Consider the following 26,333-nt stretch of genomic DNA (forward strand, 5'->3'; position numbering starts at 1 on the left):
TTTGGACTTCAATGTTGGTCAATTCATTGCTTTACAGGGTGGAATATGACTGGTGATTAGTTAGTTCCTATTGTTTCAGAATGGGATGAGTAAACCGAATGTTGAAATGCAACAACAACTACAAGGTTTTTCGTTTTGTCTTGTTTAGTTTCGTTTTGTTTTCGTAAATGAGCAGGATTTGTTTTTCGGGAAGTAAAAAGGTACTTGATTTCTGATGGCAATTTTGTTTGTACAGGATTCAAAACAAAAAGTGCTGTAAATGTGTTTTTCAAATATGAAGGCCTACACTTCCTGATTTTCTCCTCTTTTTTTTCTACTCTAGAAAAATGTACCAGTGCACAGCCACAATCATGGGTACACATTTTACTGTCCATTTTATAAGCAACAGTTTGAAAACCACTGAAGTACATGTAGCAGTTAATCTAAATGTAATTTCAATTAACAATCGCTGTGTCAATGATGAAAGAAAGTGCTCGAGTTTGTGGAACCCAAGATCTGCAAAGAGTAACTTGATATTTGTCACTCTTTGCACAGTATGTGTAGTTCACTTGGTGTCTTTGTAACAAAAAGTGTAAACCTGATTGTACACAGATTCAAGGGTGAATTCTGTCATTTGGACTAACATTTTATGCACAAAAAATGTATACTGGAGCTGTACCATTTATAACTTTAACGGGAAAGTTTTATACTTTGAGCTATGTATAGCATATTTTCATATTGTTACACCTAAATCACTTGTTCAAAAATAAAGAGACCTTAATGTATGAAATTAATGTATGAAATACATGTTTGAACAAAAATAATAAAATATAATAGAATACTTTATTAAGGGAATCAATGTGTGGTGAAGAGGTTTTCAACTAGTGGTTTAATCCCAACGAGGCCTGGTTCTTTATAATTTTATTGAGACGAAGTCGAGGTAAATTATCAAGAACCAGGCCTCAGCGGGTTTAAACCACTAGTTGAAAACCGATTCAACACACTTTGATTCCCATTCATAAATACCTTTTTGGTTAAAAGGCGTAATAAAGTAAGAAACTCTGTAAAACTTTCGTTTCCGAGTGCTTGAGCTCTGTTTCCAACTCCATGGTATGTTCAGTATGTACATGTACGATGTCCGTACGCGTGTGTTTTCGGGTTCCGTTCGTGAGCATGCGCGTACAGTCTTGGTGCATATTCGCTGGTTTTCCTTTCACACACAGAGCGGCCAACTCACCGACAGCGCCTGCATCGCCCGTAACAAGATCTCTTGCATCAAGACTAGCACAGACAACCGGTTGTAAACACTGGTAATTATCAACGGTTTAAACACCCCACGTGACGCCCTCTCCACCAATAGGAATAGCGAAACTGTCTGAGGTATTTATGAATGTTCATTTAAAGTATTTTAAAGTAATCTATTGTTGATTAACAAAAACAAAAATTTTCTCTCCGTTTCTGGCGCTTGCTCTGTGGATGTTGTATGAAAAAAATGAAAAAAATAATATTAATGTGCCTGAGAATAAATTATTTTTGACACTGATGCAAATTTTTCAGACAGTTACATGTATTGCCATTTATCTGCAACTAATGATCCCAGAATGTCCTGAATTTTGATCGGCGAATCGGAATACTGAATGAAAATTGCGCCATATAAGAAAAATTATCGCACTACAAAAATGTACCACGTATGCAAGAGTCATTATTAAAGCATGTGAAACTGTACTTAAAAAAAAGAGAGTTTGTTTTGAAGATATATACTTACGGAAAAAGTCTTTCTTGGAAATATTCTTTGCACACAGCACTGTAGAAGAAAAGGGGAAAAGAAAGTTCATTAAGATTCATATGAAATATATAAACTTGTTTCAAAGTACTGCATCATGATGCTTTATAAACAGCATCTTGCAATAAGGGATACAAAAAAAATGTAATGTTGGCATAACCCGACCTACCCTAAAAAATACAGCCGACCCTGGATATTTTTTATTTTTCAAGGGAAGAAATTTAAAGATTAAAATCTATTTAAGACAAATAAAATAAATGTCATCAAGAGATTAAAAATATACTATTTGTTGTGTGTAGCCTTGGACTAACACAAGCAAGTAATGCATTCTACTTTTGGTTTCAAAATCATCAGATGTTAAGAAAGACTCTTAGACCAGAATTTATCATTCATCTAAAATAAACATTTACTCTGGAAGTTTCCTCATCAAACAACCAAGCCTCTAAACTTTTCAAGTGTCGAGTTCCTTCAAATTGCCAGACGGTTGAACTTTGGCAAACTTTCTAGTTTTATTCAAGTTTTCCGTGTGTGTAACAACAGTGAACTCTAAAGTGAGTTCTAAAGGATGAGAAATCAGTTAGCAGTACTCAAGAAGAAGAAATCAGTACTCAAGACCAAGTAATCGATACTCGAGAACGAGAAAGCAGTTCTGAAAAGAACGGTCCTACTACCTGGGCAGAAGGTAGAAAATTGGCCGGGACTACTACTTGAGCTTTAGTGGATCGAGGGGACTTCTCTTTAGCTTGCTCTAGTCATCGTCAGGAGACACAGTACTCAAGATATCAGCACTCAAGAACGAGAAGCCAGCACTCAAGAACTCAAGAATGAAAAACCAATACTCATTCAAGATCGAAAAAACAGTAATCACAAATGAGAAACCAGTACTCAACAATGAGAAACCCAACCTCCAGAACGGGAAATTGGTACGAAATAATGATAAACCAGTACCCAAGAGTGAAAAACCAGTATCTAAAGATTGTCAGGCGACAAGGACCGACAATCGTTGGAAAATGACTAAATTCACATATTTCTTGAAAACGAAAGCACACTAGCTGCCATGATTTCACAGAATGGTTGAGACTGCTATTTATACTCTCCGAGAAAACTCTATAGTTTTTTGGCCCTTTTAACGCAGAAACTGAAAGCAGACGTTCATTACTCGAGTAACAAGTAAACAATCCGTCTGCCCAGACAATGACGGAAACGTCCCTCTGTTAAATTGACACGCAACTCATTTAATTACTTTCAATTTGCAATGGGAAGGATGACAAAAAAAATAATTATCAATATGTTTTTCTTTGAACGGAGCAATCTCTGTGCCTGCCAATTTCTTCCCGATCCATTGTATTTAAAAGCAGCAATTCTTCTTTCACAAGCCGATAAAGAAGGAGTGGTGGCAGGGAACAGTTCATGAAAACAGTTAACATTTGCAAGCAATTTATTTTGGTTTATCATGGCTGGATTATTTTAAAGCACTGACTACATATACCTCTACATCGGACCTGAAACAGGGCACTTAGTGCCACGACCGGGAATCAAACCCCCACACCCCTAATCAGAAACACCAGAGGTTGATTCCAGCACTCTTAACCACTCGGCCACAACACGTCACTGTTAAAGACCCTGAGTCTTATGGGAGAAATCCACAGCAATTCTGGTGGGATTCGAACCCACAAGCTTCTGGTTCAAAAGCAAGTGCTCTAACCACTATGCCACATGAATGCAAGACTTTTGGTTGAGGAAGCTTGGGTGGCAGCAGTCATCGTAATTATAATTTCATTGTCTTCAGAAGTGTATGCATGCTACATATTAACTTCCTAAACGATGGAAGACAACCTACGCTTTTTTGACGAAATCCCTCATTGTCTTTTACTGGTAGGCCAAACTGATTATACTGTTATATGCAGCAATCATTCACAACATTGTGTTTGCCAGCTTTGAACACGTGAGAAACAGTTGAAATTCAGACCATTCTTCATGTGCGATTCTTTTATATTAAAAGTCAACCTTACACTTTCAACATTAGGACTACAACAATGGGTCTACAACTCAGTCCAACAATGGAAATAAAATCAATCATGGACTCTGTGCGTATTTGCAATAATAGTCTACACCCAGCACAAAACCTATCATTTCAGACACTAGGTATTGCAATGTACTCAGTTCAAGGTGGGAGGCATTCTTCCTTTTTTCTCAAGATTTGGACCCTTCGGAGTGCCCCCCCCCCCCTTTCCGCCCCAGCAACCCCTTCATTCCGAGGTTCTATCATCTTTTTAGCCTTAACTGCAACCTTACAGGTTGTTCATGTAGGTGTTTTGGCATGGTACCTGGCTTATGTACGCAGCACGCACAGATGGAAGACTTTTGACTTGGCGCCACAAAAAAACTAATTTATTGACAAAGTACATTACCTTTTAAAATAAATTGATGACACAGTATATTAATAATGTAAGGTCATTCCACCATTCAACCTGCTTTGCCCCTGATCAAAAAGTACACTCCATAAATAGCAGATGGTAAATTTATTCGTAAAACCAAAAGGATTCTATGCAATGAACAACTTCACCGTCTATTTACTGAATCTACACCAACACAAAAAAATATTATTTCCTCAGTGTTTATTAAAGGGTATTGACACGTTTTGTAGATTAAGTTTTTGGCCATGATATGAATCCCTACTCACTGTGAATTGTATTTACAATAAATCTGTTGTACATGCTAAAATAATTGTCATCTCACCGAGAAGAAAACTATTTTCCTAAAACTGGTTTACTTTTTTCTCAAAAACAGCACCTCAGCAAGTAATATTTTAAAGCCATTGGACACTTTCGGTAAACAGTATTGTCCAAAGGCCCACACTTCGTGTATCACAACTTATATATAAAATAAAAAACCTGTAAAAATTTAGGCTCAATCGCTCATTGGAGTCGGGAGAAAATAACGGGAAAACCCACCCTTGTTTCTGCGCGTTTCGCCGTGTCATGACATGTGTTTTAAAAAGTAAATCCGTAATTCTCGATTTCGAGAATTGATAATTGTTTCAATGTTTTCCCAAAAAGTAAAGCATTTCATGGAATAATATTTCAAGAGAAGTCTTTCATCATTACCTTCTGTAAACCCTGTAAGTTATTTGTAAGTCTGTGAAGCTTTTTTTCTGTTCCGAAAGTGTCCAATGGCTTTAAGGGAAGCATTCTACCATCATTATCTTTAAACCATGTAAGTTTAACGTGAATCTGAGGCATTTGTTTAAGCGTCTTAGAAGCAATACATTTTCAGTTTTCGTTTCAAAACAATTTGTTTCAAAGAACAGTTCCCCGCCTTAGAGCTTGACAATCACACAAATGATTAATAACAAAACCGCAAGATCAATTCCCCCGGTCTTGTGTTCTAATTGAGTTACATGGAAATGATATATGCCGTGACATCCGAAAGTAACACCCAAAATTAACTGTCGTGTTTTTTTCATTCATCAGCAATAGAAAGAAAAAAAACACACAATGTGAAAACGACAAAGCAGCTCCTACGAACAATCAGCAATCAGTAGACGAGAGCAAACAAATCTTTATTAGATTTGCTGGCATTTGTGTTTTCCGTTTTTTGTTACCCTGCAACAAAAGTTTGTGGTGCGTGCAATCGAGCCACATGGGTTATGACCAGAATGTACGTGTATAAGATGCTGAACAAGCTAAGAGCAGAGAGAGTACACCACCGGAAATCTATACCACATGAGCTTGCCTTGTATGTCAATACGATACGACCATTTTTCCCACGGTGGTGGAACGGTCACGTCTTTATCACTGGAGAGTGACACTGTTACCGGGTTGTGGTTTCACTATCAATTTTGCATTTATTTAGTACGCACCAGAAACAATAAAAACCTGTGTTTATGACACATTCAGCTTCAGACAAAGAGTAATGGTTTTAATGACTAACAAACTAATGTTTTATCTTGCACAAGTTCATGTGTGAAGGTTTCTGTAAATATGAGTACTTAGCATAAAACACAACAGGAGGTTTTTCTGACAGCACATGCTGAGTACACATGTCTCTTAACGGTCCTTTCTTCTAACGGTAATTTTTCAATCGGCCAAATTTGAAACTTGGTCGCCGACCTTTGCTGAAAACAAAACATTACATTGTACCAGTACATATGTCATTTTATTTTAATCCTCAGCTAACAGATGTCACGGACATCATTTTTCATTGCCAAAGTTTTCTTTGTAAACAAGAGCTACACTATGTATACAGACCTGTAAGTGTATTGACATATGTTCACATAATGTGCATTCAGCACACAGTGCAAAGTGTTCAGTGTATTTTGGCGTATAATACAAATTATAGAGATGTAGTGTAATTCTGGTGATTTGTTACAAATATAAAAATAATACAGCCTGCCCTTTGAGTGGAATCATTCAAATGAGAAGGAGAACAATTTGGTGGAAGATCTGGTCTCTATTAAAATTTTTAATCAAATTAAATTGAATTTTCAAATTCCGTATTTAACAAACATTAGTACATCTTTCAATGTTTCTATTAGTTTTCCCAGTAGATTCAGATGACTTGATCCAGTTCCCTCAAAGATATTTACAATTCATTTTAAATCCCTTAAGAGAGCTACTCCTTCACTTTTCCGGGTAGAATCTTAACCCGAAAAACTCCAAATACATACATCACAAATTATTTACAATATTATGTTCATTCAAATGCCAACTCCATAGCCAGTAAAAAGGTCAAAACAGGATTAGAAGATGTCAACCACTATTAAATCACAGCTTGTCCATTTTATTATTTAAACCTATTTCTAGGAATATCTCAACGCGGCTTCCAACGATTATCACACTTTGACTACTTCACTTCCACTTGTTCCAAATCTATTTCCGAGAAGACAACATAAACATCACTCTGTCTCCACCTGTTTTTAAATCCGGCTGGCCGTAACAAGAGAATTAAAAAACCATCTATAACACATTCCAACAATGTCCGCATATCATGCTTTCCATGGGACCATCGGCAGCTGATTCAGTTCCCAGTAAAATAGAGAAAAGAAGAAGAAAAAAATGTGCGACAGATAAACAATTATCTGTTACGGGTTAATTGATCACTCGTTGTTCTGAAACATGTGTCTGTCTCGCCGGTCACCCAGCATCAGATGATGATAAAGTTGATTCAGAATAGATGGGAGGGGAAAAAAAACTGACTACATGTTTAGAGAGAGAAGTGTCTGGCTGTCTGGCTCTTCAATAACTAACGGTCTGTATGATCAAGGACTTGGCCACTGAATCACAGACCGTTTTTCAAAGAAACACGAGTGCAAAAGAATGTCCGTTCACAGAGAGGTAGACCCATGAATTGAGTCAACTTGCCCGATGACTCGTAGCAGCCAGAGATTCTCCTCTCATAGGAGTCAGGGGGAAATGCAAGACCTAGTCATTTTTTTAATTTTATCTCTGAGGGCCTTTTCCCTCCGCCTCCAGTAAAAAATAAAGGTTGTATTATTGTGTTATTCCATCTATTAAATTGTTGCTGTACCAGCTGCTGAAATATAGGATTCCAACTGCCTCTATAGCTACCAGGCAATCTCTGTGGTCTAAGTTGGTAAGACTCTGCACTAGAATTGCAAAGGTCGTGGGTTCGAATCCCAACTGAGAAATAAGGCCTATGGCTGTGATTTTCTTTTTTACAGAGCTCTTGTGTATTACAGAGTATACAATGGTTACACACGTTAACGGTGTAAAACAGGTAAAATCAATAAATTATTTTGTATTATTGTGTTGTAATTGTGCAAAATCTAATATTTGAGTGGTTTTGAGTGTGGACATTGTGGACTGTGTAGAGATTGCATGACGAGGATATGGTTATGGATATTTCATCATTAGTAAGGGGGGCAAGGTCACTCTGCAACTTGAGAGCACTTTAATTAGTAAAACAGAAATACTCTGTGGGGAAATTTGTGAAAGGTTCACCAAGGCCAAGACGGGGGGAATAGAGGTAACAATGACATTATGTGTATGTGACCTCCTTGAAATGTCAGGCTTACGTGTACTACTACTACGTATCATCATATGAAATACATGTTTATGCATCAGGGGTATTGCTTTAACCCTGACACACTGATGTTAAAGCAATGTATACTCGGTACGTTCCTGAGTTGTGTGAACAAATTCAAAGGGATGGGCCTAATACTCAGGTTGGATTTGAACCCACCCCCTTTGCCATTCGAAAGAGTACATGTCTTACCGACTAGACTACAGAGATTGCCCCGTAGCTAGAGGCAGTTCGAATCCCATCAGAGTAATGCCTGTGAAATTACAGAACTCAGGAAGGTATTGAATACTTACACACATCGGTGTCGGGTAAAAACAAACAATATTCTTTAACCGGATGCAAATTGAACATGTTTTAAATCGTTTAATAGGGAGGCTAGATAGCTCAGTTGGTAGAGCACCGGCATGTTAATCCACAGGTAATTGACTCTAGTCGCTTTTTCTTTATTCAACCCCCAATCAATTATGTATTACTTTAAAAAGCTAATGAGCTTTCCATCAAAACCAACCATTTAGAAACTTAAACCTGCTTACTTTATAATAAAAAAATTAAAAAAAAAAAAAAAAAAAAACATCCACCTATAAAACCCATGCATAAGAAGAGTCCTGGCATAACAAAAATAAATTATTACTGCCAATTAGTAGTGTTGAATATTTATCATTAGTCCCCCCCCCCCCCCCCAAGTGCAATGTTTTTGAATTGTAAATTGAATCATAAAATATAGTCCCTCACCAGCGAAGCAACCTGTATAATTGCCCTCCTCCGACTAGACAGGAGTACTTTTTGTCTGAGCGAGTTAACCTTCTCCCCATTTCCAATTAAAATAAGCCTCATTAGCCGAATACAAATTGATAGGAGACATGTGAAAGGTTTGTGAACCCTGGGCAGGCAATAGTGGCATCAGATGTTCATACATGACACTGTGATACCATAGAGCAATGACTTGCTCTATCATGATACACAACAATGTCAGAGACTGCCGGGGTGGCTCTACTGTGAAGGTCCAACTCTTAAACTGTTTTGGGTTTTTTAAAGGAGGTCACGAGTTTGGAGTTAATTTGAAATTCAATTTCAGCTCATTTGATTCATTTAGGTGTATTATTCACTTTAAAAAAATACACGACAGTCAGAAGACTAAAATTGGCGTCTTTACATTTTGATATAATTATGGCAGGAGATTCAGGGTCCCCCCTTCCCATTCGGCAAAATTAACTGTGTATAAATTTTGTCTGAACAAGTAATACGTAGCACTGTCTTTTGAGTTAAGTTTTAAGCCAGGATAAGGTGAAAGGGCTGCTCAATTTGCTGGAAATTTAAAAACAGTGTTTCCAAATTAGTCACTTACAATACATTTACACAATAACAAACATGCTAACACTTTATTTGAATCAATGACTAGGGACGCAATGACTACAGCCAGTAGCCAAAGCCACTCTATTTGGACACAGTAGCCAAAGCCACTCTATTTGGACACAGGCTTAGTCCCGATGTACATGTAGCCAAAAGGATGACTTCCTTGTTTGCTGAAAATTCTTCAAACAGGACGTCTAAACTGTTTCCAATGAACACTTCTTCAAGATCAGGCCATGTCCAAATTGGCAGCTGCGGCTGCTGTGGCTGCAGCTATGGCTCAGGGTGTTACTATGGGCCTCCTTTGACTAACATGACAGTTTACATGGTGATCAAGCCAAAGCCGCAGTGTCCAAACTAAAAAACGTGCCGACTATCCACCAGCCACGAGACATCCTTCCCTTGTTATTCATGCTTGGGGTGACTTGTACTTGCAATCGTGTGATTCTTACTTTAGTTTAACGAACATTCCTTAGACAACATTGTCCGCTTCCCTTTAACGGCGTCTGTCAAGTCTCAATTTCTGAAGGTCTACTGTCATTGCTTCTTCTTCTTCTTCTTCTTCATTTTTTTAATAAGCCTAGGGGAGCTGGATTCATAATGATGAGGGTGTAGTGCATTCAACTTCACGGAAGAAGTCTCACATGAAACTGGAGTCTTGTGAATGGATATTAATTTACTCTCATCATTTGATGAGTCTACAAGTGAGCAGATGTCAAGATTGGACAACTTTCTTACGATGCGATCATCTCATGATTAAACCTCTATACAGTTCTGACAGTCTGGCTACAGACAGTGTACATGTTTACACTAGCCTGTGTGCAATGCTAAGGCATGGAGGAAGGAAAATAGCCAAAGTAAACATGTATGGTGATAAACGCTAACTATCCCCAACCCTTCAAAATCCACTACATGTTTTGTTTGTGGTTCAGATATGGACTCAGGCTTGTACTTTATAGTAAAAAATCTGATGAAGCTTTAAAGGAATACGTTGCCTTGGATCGGTCGAGTTGGTCTTTAAAAAGCATATTAAACCGTTTGTTATAGAATGCATATGATTAGAAAGATATTTTAACAGTAGAATATAGTGATCCACAGAAGTATCACTCGAAATTACGTGGTTTTCCTTTTACCTCGTCGACAAACACGGTCGGCCATTTATGGGAGTCAAAGTTTTGAACCCCATAAATGGCCGACCGTGTTAGTTCTCAAAGTAAAAGGAAAACCTCGCAGTTTTGAGGCAAATGTGTGTGGATCTTTGTATTCTACTTTTTAAACATCTTTCTACTCATATGCATTTTATAACAAACGGTTACAAACGCTTTTCAAAGACCAACTCGACCGATCCAAGGCAACGTGTTCCTTTAAGTATTGGGATCAGGCATACCACCATAATCAGAGTCCAACAGTTTGGGTGCTGAGTTACCATAGTGTCGGATATTTTTATTTTGGGTCAAGAAAGATCATTGTAAATCATCTCTCGATGGAGTTGGGCTTCACTTCATGGAGGAATAGAATTAAAAACAATGTGGGCCTGAAATTACTGAAATTACAAAGAGGCTACTATGTTGCCTTGGTGCCCCACCAACAAATTCATCATAGACTTTTTAAGATTTTCCAATGAAAAGTGCTCTTTGCAAAATGAAAACAGCATTGGTTGGTAATGAATGTATTTCAAAAATCGTAAAATCTATGTGACACTGGCTGGGAGTCTACAAATAATGAGCCGAGAAAATACAGCTTGCTGTAATATATTACAACAAATCTGGATCTGAACAATATTGAGAGAAAGAAGATTACGATTTTAATTCTCCAGCATTTTACAAATAAAAAGAAAACAGGGGCTTGTGAGGGTGCCAGTAGTAAGGCCACATAAAATTAAAAAAATTGTTGATCGTCCATTTTTTTTGCGGATGGGTGAGAGAGGGAGGTTTTTTTGTTTTGGGTTTTTTTTTTAAAGTTTTGTTGACATGCCAAATATCAAATCAAGAAAAAAGAAATCATCACAATCACTGTAAAACAGAGGGTTTGTGTGTTTTTGATGTTTTCAATAGTTTTGTCAATTAAGTTTAACTCCTAGATGACATTTTCTGTAAACTTTTTCAAACAACTAAGCACAGTGTAGCCCAAGTAGATATTTGAAGAATTGTTCTTGCTTTGCCAACATGAATAAAAACCTTCTATAAACATATTTTCAAACCTTTACATTTTGAAAAAAATATCAGTGAAAAGGTTGTTTTTTATGATTAAAATTAAAAAATAAAATGACTCCTATTTGCATAATAAATATTTACTTGGCAGCTGGGTTTTATATACAGAATTGAAAGAAAAAATGCATCGTTAGAGGAATCAATTACATGTAAAACAGACCTGGATTCTCATCTGTGAGGGCAAGGCCATTTTTGCAAAGGGCAAGATCGTTTTAGCAAAGTGCACTTCCATTGGAAAATCTTACAAGTCTTTTTTTGAAACTTTTGCAGGGGCACTGAGGCAAGGGCTTCTGTGGCATGTACGTGTAACTCGAGACCTACTTTAAAAGGGGTAGTTTTATAATTATTAATCTACAAGATAATGAGCATTTGGATCCTGGAAACTGGGCATCTTGAGAACATTTTAACGAGGGTTGATAAATTATCAACCTTCAATACTTAGAATGTTTTTAAGATGAATTATAAAACATGGCATCCAAATTACAAAATAGTCTTTAACAGCTTATGAACAGACTCACCCCTGGGTTAAAAAATATGAATAAAACTATTTGCTTTTAAAAACTACCCTCCGCAGATGCTGTAAAGTTTTCATTTTGAATTAAGGACGCAGCAAAGTTTATTTTAAAAAAATCTGCGCTTGACTTGATGCTTTTTCTGCACAGTACCTGCAAAATGTACTCCAGACAAGTATTATAACTTGAGACGACAAATTGTTAATCACACACACGTAAAATATGCATTAACTCAATGCACACTCACAAGTGTACGCAAAAATGACTGTATACTACACACACATGCAATTGTAGGTGTCTATTGTGTATGCAATGTCTAGTCTGGTCTGGTCTGGATCCTTGACCCATGCTCCCATACTGTCACACGGTGTCGCCATTGATTAGACACCTGGCACTAATTGGGCAGTTGTCTATTCAGTATTCACCCCTCCTTTTCCCTCTGGGGCATTTTTTCCTCCTTTTGTCTCAGGACATGGTCAATAAAACTTGCGCTTTACCAGACGGTGTAATGAACGAGAGAGATATCTGGGGGGGGGATTTGTTTTAACGATGTCTCGTTGATTGTAAGTAATCCACGTACCGAGACAAAGTCATCTCTCTAATATAATATTCGATGACATGTGTACTTGACATATGGTCATCATCCGACCATGTGTCCTTCACACATCGAACTGAAAATTGTTTAGCATTCGTTACTTAACAAACAATACACTTTTATTTGATAGGTGGTATCTTTACTTCCTTTCAACTAAGAACCCTTTGTTTCTGTTTAGCAAATTACCTAAATGATTACTTAAGATCCTGAGGAATCATTAACTGCACTGCTGTTACATCTTGGAGACATGTCTAGATCGCATCTTTTTCCAATCGCATTGGCCCTGAATTAAGTACTACATGTTATGTCTCAAGCTACATGCATATTTTGTATACATGTCAGGCCTAAACAATTACATTCATGTACAACGACCAACACATGTATGTAGGCCCTTATCATTGCTCCCCAAAAGCATTAGAGCAAATTTTACAAATTTGAAGATTTTTATTAACTGCTTTCTGTGTAAGTGTCTTGGAAAAAAAAGATGACTAAAAGAGTAAACCTTTGTACATTTAGATGTCACATTAAAAACACTGAACACTAATGGTAAATGTTAATGACCAGTCTTTTCACTTGGTGTATCTCAACATGTGCCTCAAATAACAAACCTGTGAAAACTTGAGCTCAATTGGTCAGCGAAGTTGCAAGATAACTATGAAAGAAAAAACACCCTTGTCACACAAAGTTGTGTGCTTTCAGGTGCTTGATTTTGAGACCTCAATATCTAATTCTGAGGTCTCGAAATCAAATTCGTGGAAAATTACTTCTTTCCCGAAAACTCTGTCCCTTCAGAGGGAGCCATTTCTATCAATCTCTCCCCATTACTCCTTAACAAGTAAGGTTTTATGTAATAATTATTTTGACTAATTACCAATAGTGTCCACTGCCTTTAAATGAAATTTGAACAACTCCCTCTGGGTACCGTTAAAACTATCAAACAGGGCCCAGTTTCATGGTACTGTTAACCACCTTTGAAGATTGAAGATTGAAGACCCCTGAAAAGCATTAGAATATTTGAATATATATGGGCAATAAACGCAGAAAAACACGATACTGAGCAGTGCCATTCAAATTTGGGCCAGTGTGCTAATTGTGCTAATTAGTATTAGCAATGGACACTTCTGCTGATACATGTAGGGTACGTACATTGTACATTGTGTACGATGCACATTGTGTGGCGGTGGTACACACGTGTACAGGCCTGGCCACGCAGGCCACAGAGGCAATGCGCTCTGTTGCCCCTGGGCTTGGCCTTGGTGCCTTTTTCTTTAATTTTCCCACAGGAAGTTGAATTTTCCCAATGGAAGCAGCACCCAATGCAAAATGAAAAGTGCTTTGCCCTTTCAAAAAGATGAAATTCCTGGCCTGCATGTGTAATATTTTTTTAATTAGGCCAAATAAAAAGAAGACCAGTCAATCATCCCCTCCCGCATTTTGTGTTTTTTGTTTTTTTTAAGCCATCCTTTCAAAATAACTGGCCTAGGGGCTTTTCCCGAATCTAACGTGATGCTCTCAAACAAGTGTAACCGTCTGGTTAAAAAACAAAAATAAAGATGCCTACCAGCAACTCTTTTAAGTGTAATAATCCAACCCTGTTAACCCGCGTCCTCATGCAACAAAATAAGTTTGCGGTGGATTCAAAACTGCAGAATTGGTGGCCTGTATGATTTGAAATACTTCGCGGCCATCTTGGAATTTTTGTTTTAATAATAAGTAAAAAGGCACTCATCCTCCTCTTTTTGGAAATATCCAGACGATCAACTTGCATTTAATTTTTAATTTTTATTTGGCCTAATATTTTAATGCAGAGCAAATGTGTACTGCACAAGACATGGAGCACAACTATATATACTGGTACGTTAAAGACACTCCAGACACCTTTGGTAACTGTCAAAGACCAGTTTTCTCAACTGGTGTAATATACATGCATCAAATAACAAACCTGTAAACATTTGGACTCAACTGGTCATCGAAGTTGCAAGAAAACAATAAAAGAAAAAACACACTTGTTGTACAAATGTGTGTGCTTTCAGATGCATCATAAAAGGCTTTGACAGCCAAAGTCTTTCATTATTTGAGTGAGAAATTACCTCTTTCTCAAAAACTATATTACTTCAGAGGGAGCCATTTCTCACAATGTTTTATACAAACAGCTATGATCTCCATTGCTCATTTTAATCAAATAAGTTTTTATGCTAAATGTTTGTTTGAGTAATTACCAATAGTGTCCAGTGCCTTTAAAGTACATGGTATAAAGTGTATGGTACAGTGTATCGATACATATTACATGTACTTTCAATTCACATTGTCCGATCAGGGTCTCATCAATACCCAAGCCGACTGCAACCATTGTCCCTCCTCAGACAAAAACACAACAACAATAAATGTTCTTTGTCTCTCAATGACACCAGACCTCAGTGAACAATGACGGCTACATACTGCCATTCATTATCGAGTTAATATAGAGGGTCACACAGTCTGTGAATGAATGTTTATACCACATGGTTTAACGCCAGAGACCTAGACCCCTCATCTACTAAACTCACTTCCTGTGCTTTCAAAGACCCTTTCATTATTCCATTTCCAAGTAAACTTTTCACCCAAACATGTCTTTCTGTTTACTCATCAACATTACGATAACATTTTTCATCGTCTCCGTCTGGAAGGAGAAAACATAGTGGGAGCCTATATTATGCAAAAAGGGCCATGGCCCAATTTCATAAAGCTATTTTATATATCGGTAAGCAAATATTTGAGCTTACTATGTAGCAGGAAAAGATGCATTTTAGCTCTAAGAGAAAGTGTGTTTTATAAATGATTGAGAATGCTATACAGCATTATGCGCAGCATCATTCACAACTCATCTTCTTTCAAGAACCGCCAACAAGCTACCGATATGAAATCGAGGCTCGGGTCCAATTTCAAAGAACTGCTATAAAAAAAGCACAAAAAGTAACTAAGCACAACAAAATCATGCTGACCAGAATAAGGTTAGAAAAGTACCCGTCGCCTGTACCAGGACATGTGTGTTTTTGCTTAACAGAAAATTAATAAGCAATCAATTCAGCTTCAGCAGCTCTATGAAATAGACCGATCCAGTAGGCTCCGGGCACGCATGTCGGAACTTATCTGTCGGACCTTCATTGCATTGTGATTGGTCAATAAGCAATGGGGCGGAGCTTAATGGATCGGTCTATTGGGCCCAGCCAGTGTGGATTGGTGTTTTTACAGTTACATGTAGCACCAGCACATGTTACATTGCATTGAGCATATAACTACCTCCATGATGATACTAACATCCTGAGTCAAACAATTCTATTTCAAGTGAATTCATCTTAGGGAAAATGACAGGAATTGTTTTATACAGGTACAGGTTTTTGCAATGTCATTATTACCGTACATGAATAGTCTCCGAACTCTGGTGTCTCTTTCTTAGAGTTTCTTAGTGTAAAATTAGTCTTAAAAAGAAATGCAAAATGTGCATACTTATATATATCAATAATATGTAGACCTTATGGAATTTATTTATAATTTTGTTTATACTAATTTTGACCTCAATTCCAAATATTATGTTGTTATGAGATATTACAAAACTGTAAACTAAACCTGAGGAACGACTAACCACACCCTAGTGTAAGTCACCGGACCCTGTCTACAAGCACCTGTCCTCAAATCTATTTCACACACCGCACTAATTGGTGTCTACAAGTTGGCGTACGGTATCCTAGGAATTGAGATGCCTCATCCGCTTAACCAGCAGACCATAGACAGGGGTCTGGGGACAGACCCGGAGCCAAAAAGCCACAAAGATAGGATAATTGACTGTCTGGTACAAATGCACTCACGTTTGGAAAGGTAGAATTTAAGCCACACCTGGTAAAAGTTTTTCGTTTTTGTATTTTTTAGGTGTGGGCTGTTTGTTTTGCTTCTTTGGGAGGTTGTTATTGTTGTTGTTATCAGTTTGGGAGGGGTTTTTGTGGTCGGTAAGGGAGACTAGCTTAATTAAGACTTGTGCAGAGTAATTACAGGTAATGAGGGATGGGAAATTTTAAAATGGTCTATTTTGTTTTTAAGAAACGCAATCATTGAGAATGTTGTGAAAAATGTGCTTTGAATTTGCCTGCATGTACATTTCAGTAACTCTTTTAAATGATCGTCATTTAATATAAAATACATTTAAAAGACCGGTGGAGATGTTTCACACTATTTGTTTGTATGCACGGGTAGAATGTGCTGGTTTATCATAGTTGAAAAGAATCATTTAAAATCAATAAAGACAATTTATTGAACCACTACCTTGAGGGTTGCACTGTGTAGTTTTAAAAACTGTGTTTCCTTGGCTTTCTGCTATTTGTTACATTTTGCAATTAAACACAAGGTCTCCAAGACTCCAACATCGTCTTGGTTTCAGTCTCAGACGCCTCTACATTACAACTTACAAGGTAGTCTCCACTACAAGACTGAAGAGAAATATTATGCACATTTTTTGGCACTCAGTTCACACACCACGGGAAAAGTCGCCAGTTTCTCTTTCTTCTTTTTGTCTGACACGCTGCAAACTAATTTATTCCAGGACAATAGTTTTGCTTCCAAATCTCTCACCATAAATCTGATACAAAGAATTGTACTAGACTGATATTGGCAAAGGATTTAAATTTGTTCAGCAGACCATTGGTACACAATAAGTTCCCAGTTAGGCCGGCTTAAATCATTAACTTGAAAATCCTTTTCAAAGACAAACATCCCTTTGCTAGCCATGCAGCCCTACGTCTCAGGGTTTTTAGCACAGTATTAGATTTAACCACTCAAGGGGAATTTTTGCTGAAATCAAATGGCGCAATGACATCGTGTGACTCCAACAGGCCTGGAATATCATCGTTGAGATGGGTGCTTTCAATGGGAAAATCTTTAAGGCCAAGATCGGGGGCAACAGAGGCTGTGCGCTCCCTGGCCTCTTAGTAATTTACAGGCATGTTAATACTAGTCGTGTACTGTGTGAAGTCTACATAATTTGGCAGTACCCTGACCATTACTATAAAAAAAAACTGACAATAGAAAAGACAGGAACACTTTTACCAAACAACTGAAAACTTCAGCTATCACCACAAAACTGTACACAATGACTGTGTACATGAGTTATGTATTAAATATTACAGCACAATAGTCGGAATCAACAGCAAATACTGCCTCATCCCTAATCATCAGTAACACTTTAAAGGAACACGTTGCCTTGGATCGGACGAGTTGGTCAAAACAAAAGCGTTTGTAACCGTTTTTTATAAAATGCATATGGTTGGAAAGATGTTTTAAAAGTAGAATACAATGATCCACACAAGTTTGCCTCGAAATTGCGTGGTTTTCCTTCTACTGTGCGAACTAACATGGTCGGCCATTTATGGGGGTCAAAATTTTGACCCCCATAAATGGCCGACGTGTTAGTCGACGAGGTAAAAGGAAAACCACGCAATTTCGAGGTATGTTTGTGTGGATCATTGTATTCTACTTTTACAACATCTTTCTACCCATATGTATTTTATAAAAAACGGTTACAAACGCTTTTCAAAGACCAACTCGACCGATCCAAGGCAACGTGTTCCTTTAAACACAAACCGCAATTGTTTGGTATCACTTTTTTTAAGGAGGATCAATCCATAAGAGTATTATTAGACTTTGAGAACTACTGCAGGCTCCAATTCAAGGGGAAATGGATTTGATTTGTTGCTTACTAAAGTAGAACACTCACTTAGACCACAAATATTTCTATGAGATCTTTTGAGAGGAAGGAAGGAAATAGACTTGACAGCCTTACCAATACATTCCAGTCTTTTGTAAAATCTGAGGCCTAGAATTTCATCCTTGGGAGGGTAGCAGCATTTTCATTTTGAAAAGGGCACTTCCAGTGGAAAATCTTTTGTATTTAAGTCTGTGGGGCATCAAGACCAAGACCAGGGCAACGGAGGCTATGGCCTGGCCCCATGAAATTAAAGGCCCCGACAGGGGAGAAACTATATTGCCGAACTGGTTTAATTTTTGTTCGCTTCTTTAAGTTACTGGCCCAACAGCTAAGTATAGGTTACTATCAGACCAAACTAGGTTCCCGAACATCTTACTCTTCCATGTACAATAATGATCACTTATCATCAGAAGAAACAAAATTATATTTGATATTTTAAATTGCACGACTTTAAATCTACCAAGATGAGAGAAATTGATCTTGGCTCTTTCTTTCCATTTCTGTAATCATTCAGATAATTCTGGCACAGACTTTCAATATCAAAAGACAAGCGTAAACTTACAATATTTTTCTTTTTTAAAGTTAAACACACAAAAAAGCCAGGGGAAAGAAACCAAATCCTAGTGTCGCTTTTCACTTGTTCAATCCAATGGGTTTTGGTGTTGTTGTTTTGATTTTGTACTTTGGAGTTATTTTGAGGCAAGAATAACTGAAAAGATGGCAGTCTGATTTGGAATGATTTCTGCAACAGACAAAACTCTTCACAAGGCTTGAGTTTATTGTAATAACAATGTTTCTACTTTGCCTGCTAAAAGATTATGACCTGAGATGTATGATTTACAAACACACAGCAGTCAAAAGACTAAACAGCAACTCAATCGAGATTTCACCATGTAATGAGAAAACCAAATATCATAAACGATTTTAAGTAGAAAACATAAACATCATCTATCACATAAACTATTGATATTTCTTCAAAACATTTTAGTAATTTACATCACACAGGAAACACTACTGTCAATGTGAAAAGGTAAACTAAAAATATGGAATGGTCCGCGAACCATTGGGTTAGCAATAAGCATTTTCTAAACTTTGAAGCTCAAAAACGTCGCATTAAATCGACTTTATTTACTCACCCGTCAGTCGTATCTTGGTAGGACCTTCTCGACGACTCGATGGATGTGGCATTGTAGGATATTCACTGGTGTTTTATCCCCAAATAGTTATTTTATAGTCACCTTTTCTTGTTCGAGAATGTTACGTTCATTTCAACAATTTGTAGTGTACCGAGTGTGCTGTATACTCACAATGACCAGTCTATGCGAAATCTTACACACTTTTGACTCGTACGTGGGTACATACGTAAATACAACTAGACTACAAGACATGACCGCAGCCTTGGGTTCACATAGTTGATTGTTGATTTAATTTACATCGTGCAGTTGGTGTCATCTTTTACCGGGTTTAAATTCCCCATCCTGAAAAATTAAACCCAAGGTGAATTACTTAATTAGCATTCTAAAAAGCATTCATACTTCGATTTTGTAATGATGTATATCAGAGTATGTCAAAAATCTCCTTTTTCCGTTTCAGTCAATATTGCCATCAACTGCTAGATGTGCAGTTATTGCAGGTTTTACGTCACAAACAGTCGCCATTTTTGGAAATCCACTGATAATCGACACGGTTCAGCTTCGATAGTGTAGCAACAGACGGACACCAGCGAGTTTGGGAAGTTCCCTTGATAGACTCGTACAAGTCTCTTGCACACTATTCTGATAAGGGGGCGCCACTCATCTTGTCTTGTGACAGTCTCGTCTGCGGTCGCTCTTGACTAGTCATTGGATTACATAATTTAAACCTTTCACTAGACAGATAGACGATGGATGATTTATTCATAATCTATTAATAAAGGTTACAGCTTAAAAAATAATTAAAAACAGTTGGCCTGAAAATATTATTTATCAAATTTTTACTAGATAGTACAGGCCCATAAGGAAAGTGAAATCATATTCTTTTTTTATTTTTTATTACTTACATTGTAAATAAATAAATGGTTAGTTAGGTATTTTTTATGTTATAAATCAGTTACAGAGCTATCAATGCCATTCATTTGCGAAACTAAAATCGTCCAAAAGTTGTGACCCACTCGAAGCATCTCGAAGCAAAAGTTTTGCCTCATCCAAAGTTGATACCCCCGCCACAACGACCCACCACAACCACCTCGTCATTCCAACTCCGTCTCCCCCATCCCACCCCAAAAATAGCAACTCTACTAGCTACTGAATGAAACGTAGAAAAACGTCATCAAAGAATGCGAAGAAAACCAACAAATGATTTGCATGTCAAAGAACCGAGCCGCAACAATGAAGCAATACAAAGCTATACGGGAGAATGTGTAGGTAGTTTCAACTCCCTATATGTAATGTAGGTCATAATGAAAGTGTGTAATGGATGCTCATTCTTCTGTTAATGGTTTCGTTGTGGCACACACCTGTAGCAATCAACTACCTGTTAATATCAGCATCTTTTAATAATATTGGTGACAAAGTCAAGATCAAGCAGACGATCTCAAATAGAGGAATTTTTTTGATACTGTTTTTCGGTTTGGAGAGACTGCAATATCGGTCAAAGGAGAGAGTTTTTCAATAAATAAAAATGTCGCATCCTGACACCAAAATATTGATATTGTTGTGTTTCGTCGGGCTGACATCTTTTTTGGTGACATCTATCGGCTTGGCGTCGGATTCTTGGTTGATTTATCAATTAGGAAAGAATGACACACCGGGGGATGGGAATGCGACGACGGCGAGGGTGGAGAGGGTTGGGGTTTGGAGGGTGTGTTATCGGCCTGGCACACTGGTCCGGGAAGATGGTAAGAAATTTATTGATACCTAACTTTGGATGGTTTTTCGTGAGTAATTTCAACATTTTAGTTTTCAAAAACAATATTTGTGTTATAATAATGTTGATTTTGATTTCATTCCTCCATGTTTTGATGGTGTCTTTAAGGTTTATTATTATGTTTTCAAACGTGATTTAATTTTTAAACTGGAATGTTTTGTTTATCTCTTTTTAATTAATTTTGGTATTTTTGTGAACTGAAAGTTATTCCCTTTCCCCTTCTAACTCGTTTGTAAAACATATTATAATAAATTCATAATTTAACACAGAAATATTTTGTATTCATAAATGGTTTTAATTGTTAATTTCTTGCATGTAATATCTGTCATAATTACTAAGGAAAAGCTTGTAAATGATAACAAAAAGTAAAAGTTTTTCTTAAAGGAACACGTTGCCTTGGATCGGACGAGTTTGTCTATAACAAAGCGTTTTTAACGGTTTGTTATAAAATGCATATGGTTGGAAAGATGTTTGAAAAGTAGAATACAATGATCCACACAAGTTTGCCTCGAAATTGCGTGGTTTTTCTTGTACTGTGCGAACTAACACGGTCGGCCATTTATGGGAGTCAACAATTTGATTCCCATAAATGGCCGACTGTTTTAGTTGACGAGGTAAAAGGAAAACCGTACAATTTCGAGGCATGTTTGTGTGGATCATTGTATTCTACTTTGACAGCATCTTTCTACCTATATACATTTTATAACAAACGCTTTTCAAAGACCAACTCGACCGATCCAAGGCAACGTGTTCCTTTAAAGTTCAAAATTCTAACTGAAGTTAATATACCATGAAGTATTCATGTATAGTGATTGTGCATTATTTTAACCTGCAATTTCTAGGAAAGTCTATGAAATGAACAAATCCATAATGCTAAATTTAGATAAATTCATTCTTTTATATCACATTTTTTGTTTCTATCTTCCAGGAAAAAGCTGTCTGAATATTGATTACCTGACCAAAGTGGACTCAGCTACAAATCCATTGTTTCATTATCTTTTCCCAGCCCTTCAAAATGGTAAATATATTTTTCCTCTGAATTATTTCAGTCAAATTTATTCTCATTGAAATAAAATAAAGGGTCACAATGCAATTTTCCTCTTGCAATTTCATTTTGCCACTAAGTCCTGAAACAGGCTTGGAATTTCATCTTTGAGAGGGTAAGGCCTATTTCATTTTGTAGGGCACTTCCACTGGAAAATATTCAAGTCTGTGGAGAAACATCTGAAGGGGCACCAAGGCCAATACCAGGGGCAAGAGCCAATTGCTTCTGTTGCCTCCATGTAATTACAGGCATATTGTTACATTGATTTTCACTGAAAAGTGGCTATCAAACTCCTGAGTTTTTCACAAGTTGTTTTTGGGGGTGTTTTCTGAAATGTATTCTTTTTTAAAAATCTGAAATGTTTTTATGATCGTTTTCACACAGATTTATGAAAATATTGTTATAAATAATTCTATGGTTTATCATATTATCACTGGAATACAAAAGATGAATGATATGTTGTGACACTTCATGCCAAAACCAGTTGCTCTTCAAATAAATAGGAATACAAGTTTTCAAACTACACAAGGGCATATTCTGAAGACATCAAATGTTTAAGACATCACATCATGTTGATAGCAAGGATGTTTCAGTTGTTTTCACTTTTAGAGACATTTCATTATTTTTTGTGTGATTAAATTTGTGTATTATAGAATGAGTCACCAAGAAGTAATAAATCATCCTTTGCCCTTTTTGCCACCACCCCTCTTCTCTTTCTTATTTGTAGATTTGTTGTTGGTATTCTTGATTCTGGTGATGGCGGGTGTCTTTATCATATTCATCGCTGAGGCCATGGCGATGATTTGCTTTAAGAAAAGGGTCAAACGTCTTTACCTGGCAACAGCCATAATGTTCATCCTTGCAGGTAACTCTAGTTCATTTTCCGTTTTTGCTGTTAAAGGAGCAGTCTGTTTGATATTACAAGTTGTTGTAGAACTCTGATCAATTCTGTCAGTCCCATTTAAAGTCATGTGTGTTCTTTTAAATACTTAGACTTGACTCAATTCTGAGTGTTTGGATTGCTGTTGAATTTGGACCATAATGACAAAAGTTAGACTTGGGTCAAGTCTAGTCAATTTGCTGCTCATGACAACAATTATAATTTGTTTATAATCAACATTTTTTATATAAAATTGTTATCTTTCTTTTACCATTACACACATAAGGGTCACACCAAAATCAAACCAATTATTGTAGATATTAAATTGCACTGTATATATGAATAAGGTAGCCTATATTGATTTAATCAAATTAATGGGTTAATTACTTAAATTAATTTCATTATTATAAAATGAAAATTGATATTTAGTTGCAATATATATTTTCCTTTTTTCATATTTGAAAAGGTTAGGGTAATACCTCACTTCAATCATTATTTATATGCTTTATCGTTTCCTCAAGTTGCTAAAGCAATTTTGAAATAATATACCAATTCAATTTTCTTCACTTCTTCCTGAAAGAGTAACCTTATGCAAAGTGGTGATAAAAAACTATATCGTTTAAAAATTAATGACAAGCCTTGTGTTTTTATCCTTGGAGCCGGTGTGTCCGTCCCCAATAGATCGGTCATCCGTAAATATGACCAGACCGACGGTCACCGTATATATCAACCCAAGGGTTAATTACCCTCAGTGATTCACACATTGTCTCTCTCCCCACAGGCGTCGTTCTCACCGCCGGTCTAATTGTCTTCACAGTCCGCAGTGACCAGCTTCTCTCGGAGTGGTCGGTTGATGAGCTTGGCCTATCGCCGTATGACCTCTTATACTTCGGTTGGTCGTTTGCGATTACGTGGGCCGGTGCTGCACTTGCTGTAGTGAACAGCTGCGGTTATATTTGGTTGGTGAGGTTACAACATGACACCATGATGTGAACTTATGGAACTGTACACTTTTGTGAAACAGCTTTTGTTAATTTAAAACCAATTTGTTTTACAAGAGTCAAAAACGTTGCATACAAAATAATTTTCTACGGATAAAGGTAATTAATGAACTATTTTCAGAAAAGGACAACAAAATGAACAGATGTTTTTAAGTTTTAAATTTGCAACAAATAGCTATATATTCCTATGCAATTGACATCTCATGTTCTCTATTTTATTGTATAATTACTTTTTGTGTAGCATTTATATATTTAGTTAAAGTGATGACACAATTTATGTTGTCAAAATTGTTTTGATGTTTTTTGGTTTAAATTACAAGAAAAACAAGCTTGCATTGTCCATTCATAAACCGGCGTATCGCTCTGCCGATGAAAACATGCTCAAAAGTAGGTCTTATGCAAATTGGGTCATAAAGATCCTTAACCTTTGAGGGATACGTTTCCTTGGATCAGGCGAGTTGGTCAATCATTCAGACGGAACTCGTCAAATTTTTGCGCTAAATCTTTCCCTAAAAAAATGGCCTACCCAGTTATTTCGCAAAGTGAAAGGAAAATAGTGCAATTTCAAGGCATAATTGCGTATCATTGTATTCTACTTTTAAAACATCGTTCTAACCATTACATTTTATAACAAAAGGTTATAAGCGCTTTTCATAGACCAACTTAACCTATCCAAGCCATGTGTCCCTTTAAAATGGGGACAAAAAATTTGCTTTGCTTCCCCCGACCCTACTCCATAATGCTGGCTGTGTGTCTGTTGCAAGGTATTGTATTATGGTCGCGTAAAATTAATCTTAACAATCACCACCAAATTTGGCATTACGGCGCCAGGATTGTAATTTATAACAGACATGCCACATTAAAAATAACCACCATTATTGTTATTGTTATTATTTTATTGGTGTGCTGGTGCCAACAGCAATACACAATTTTTTTTATTAGTCTCCTGTTTATGTATTTTGTATGTAAATGAAGCATGTGATATTAATTGCATAAACTCCACTGAAATGTTGTTTTTTAATAATTGTCAACTATAGTTTACTATTTTTTCTAAATATATATGTAATATTTTTTGAATGAGGAAATGCATGGGATATATGAACCTGTGACTAAGGCTGGGAGGGGGGGGGTGTTGAACTTGATCAATGGTGTGCCCACTACAGAAATGAGATTTGGCGAATATGTGACAATTCTGAAAACTGGTATGCTGGCCCATGTTTGCCCTTATTCTAGACCCGGATCCCCCCAGATATTACAATTCAGGAGGTTTACCCGACTCTACAAGAATGAGATTTGCTGAATATGAACATTCCTGTAAAATGGCTTGCTGGCCTGGGTTCGCCCATATTCAAGACCCAGTACCCCTTCAGATGTTACAATTCGGAAGGTTTATAGACACTGTGCATCATCAGAAAGAAAAACTACAGGTTTTTGACACAATGTGGACCTAGCATCTCCAAAACACCTTAACCCCTGTAAATATGCCCAGCATCCCAAAGGTGAACAATTACTTAGGCTGCCAGCCTGTCTTGGTGGTCTGATTGGTGGAACATCTGCTCTTGGCAAAGGTCATTGGTTCGAATCCCACCAGAGTAATATGCCTGTGATTTTTTTGTTCACAGAACTTGGGAAAATATCGAGTATACAATGCTTACAAACATTGGTGTTAGGACAAAACCAAATAATATTATTATGTACTTAAAGGCAGTGGACACTATTGGTAATTACTCAAAATAGTTGTTAGCATAAGACCTTTACTTGGTAACGAGTAATGGGGAGAGGTTGATAGTATAAAACATTGTGAGAAACAGCTCCCTTTGAAGTAATGTAGTTTTCGACAAAGAAGTAATTTTCCATGAATTTGATTTCGAGACCTCAGATTTAGAATTTGAGGTCTCGAAATCAAGCATCTGAACGTACACAACTCCGTGTGACAAGGGTGTTTTTTCTTTCATTATTATCTCGCAACTTTGATGACCGATTGAGCTCAAATTTTCACAGCTTTGTTATTTTATGCATTTGTTGAGATACACCAAGTGAGAAGACTGGTCTTTGGCAATTACCAATAGTGTCCAGTGTATTTAAGAGGTCCCTGTGCCTTTTTAGGGATCTGTAATTACCATTATTATGTCACAATCAGATTAAATAAACTGCCTTATTTGATATTAAAACAGTTTTTATTGCGATACAGTTCCACTTCTATTAGTTTTTTTTTCTGGTCAAGTTTCCGTTTCGGACTTCCACTTCTTCCATAATAAGGTTAATATTAAAGGATCATATTCCTAGTACTCATTA

General features: G+C 36.9%; 2 protein-coding genes across 2 annotated transcripts in view; one reads left to right on the forward strand and one right to left on the reverse strand.

The window, feature by feature from the left end:
- LOC139944470 (E3 ubiquitin-protein ligase SMURF2-like) overlaps positions 1–19,557 on the reverse strand; it is a 56,324-nt gene extending 36,767 nt beyond the window's left edge. Inside the window, exons 1-2 of the mRNA XM_071941491.1 lie at positions 19,345–19,557; positions 1,745–1,783 (exon numbers count right to left, since the gene is read on the reverse strand). Of these exons, the coding sequence (XP_071797592.1) occupies positions 1,745–1,783; positions 19,345–19,396 (91 nt within the window). The 5' untranslated portion in view covers positions 19,397–19,557. The remainder of the gene's footprint in view (positions 1–1,744; positions 1,784–19,344) is intronic.
- A 1,055-nt stretch (positions 19,558–20,612) lies between these two features.
- On the forward strand, positions 20,613–26,224 carry LOC139944472 (uncharacterized). The gene is made up of 4 exons (XM_071941494.1): positions 20,613–21,083; positions 22,041–22,130; positions 22,885–23,022; positions 23,819–26,224. Exons 1-4 carry the CDS (start codon positions 20,867–20,869, stop codon positions 24,028–24,030), a joined length of 657 nt encoding a protein of 218 aa, XP_071797595.1. The 5' UTR covers positions 20,613–20,866; the 3' UTR covers positions 24,031–26,224.
- Positions 26,225–26,333: the final 109 nt, after the last annotated feature.

The sequence above is a fragment of the Asterias amurensis genome, chromosome 11 (assembly GCF_032118995.1).
Source record: "Asterias amurensis chromosome 11, ASM3211899v1".
Classification (NCBI taxonomy): domain Eukaryota; kingdom Metazoa; phylum Echinodermata; class Asteroidea; order Forcipulatida; family Asteriidae; genus Asterias; species Asterias amurensis.

Excerpts from the sequence above, each read along its gene's own strand:
- LOC139944472 (XM_071941494.1), top strand. The coding sequence starts at position 20,867 with ATGTCGCATCCTGACACCAAAATATTGATATTGTTGTGTTTCGTCGGG. Across the intron at positions 21,084-22,040 it reads CACACTGGTCCGGGAAGATG|GAAAAAGCTGTCTGAATATT; the intron begins GTAAGAAATTTA and ends TCTATCTTCCAG. Across the intron at positions 23,023-23,818 it reads CATAATGTTCATCCTTGCAG|GCGTCGTTCTCACCGCCGGT; the intron begins GTAACTCTAGTT and ends CTCTCCCCACAG.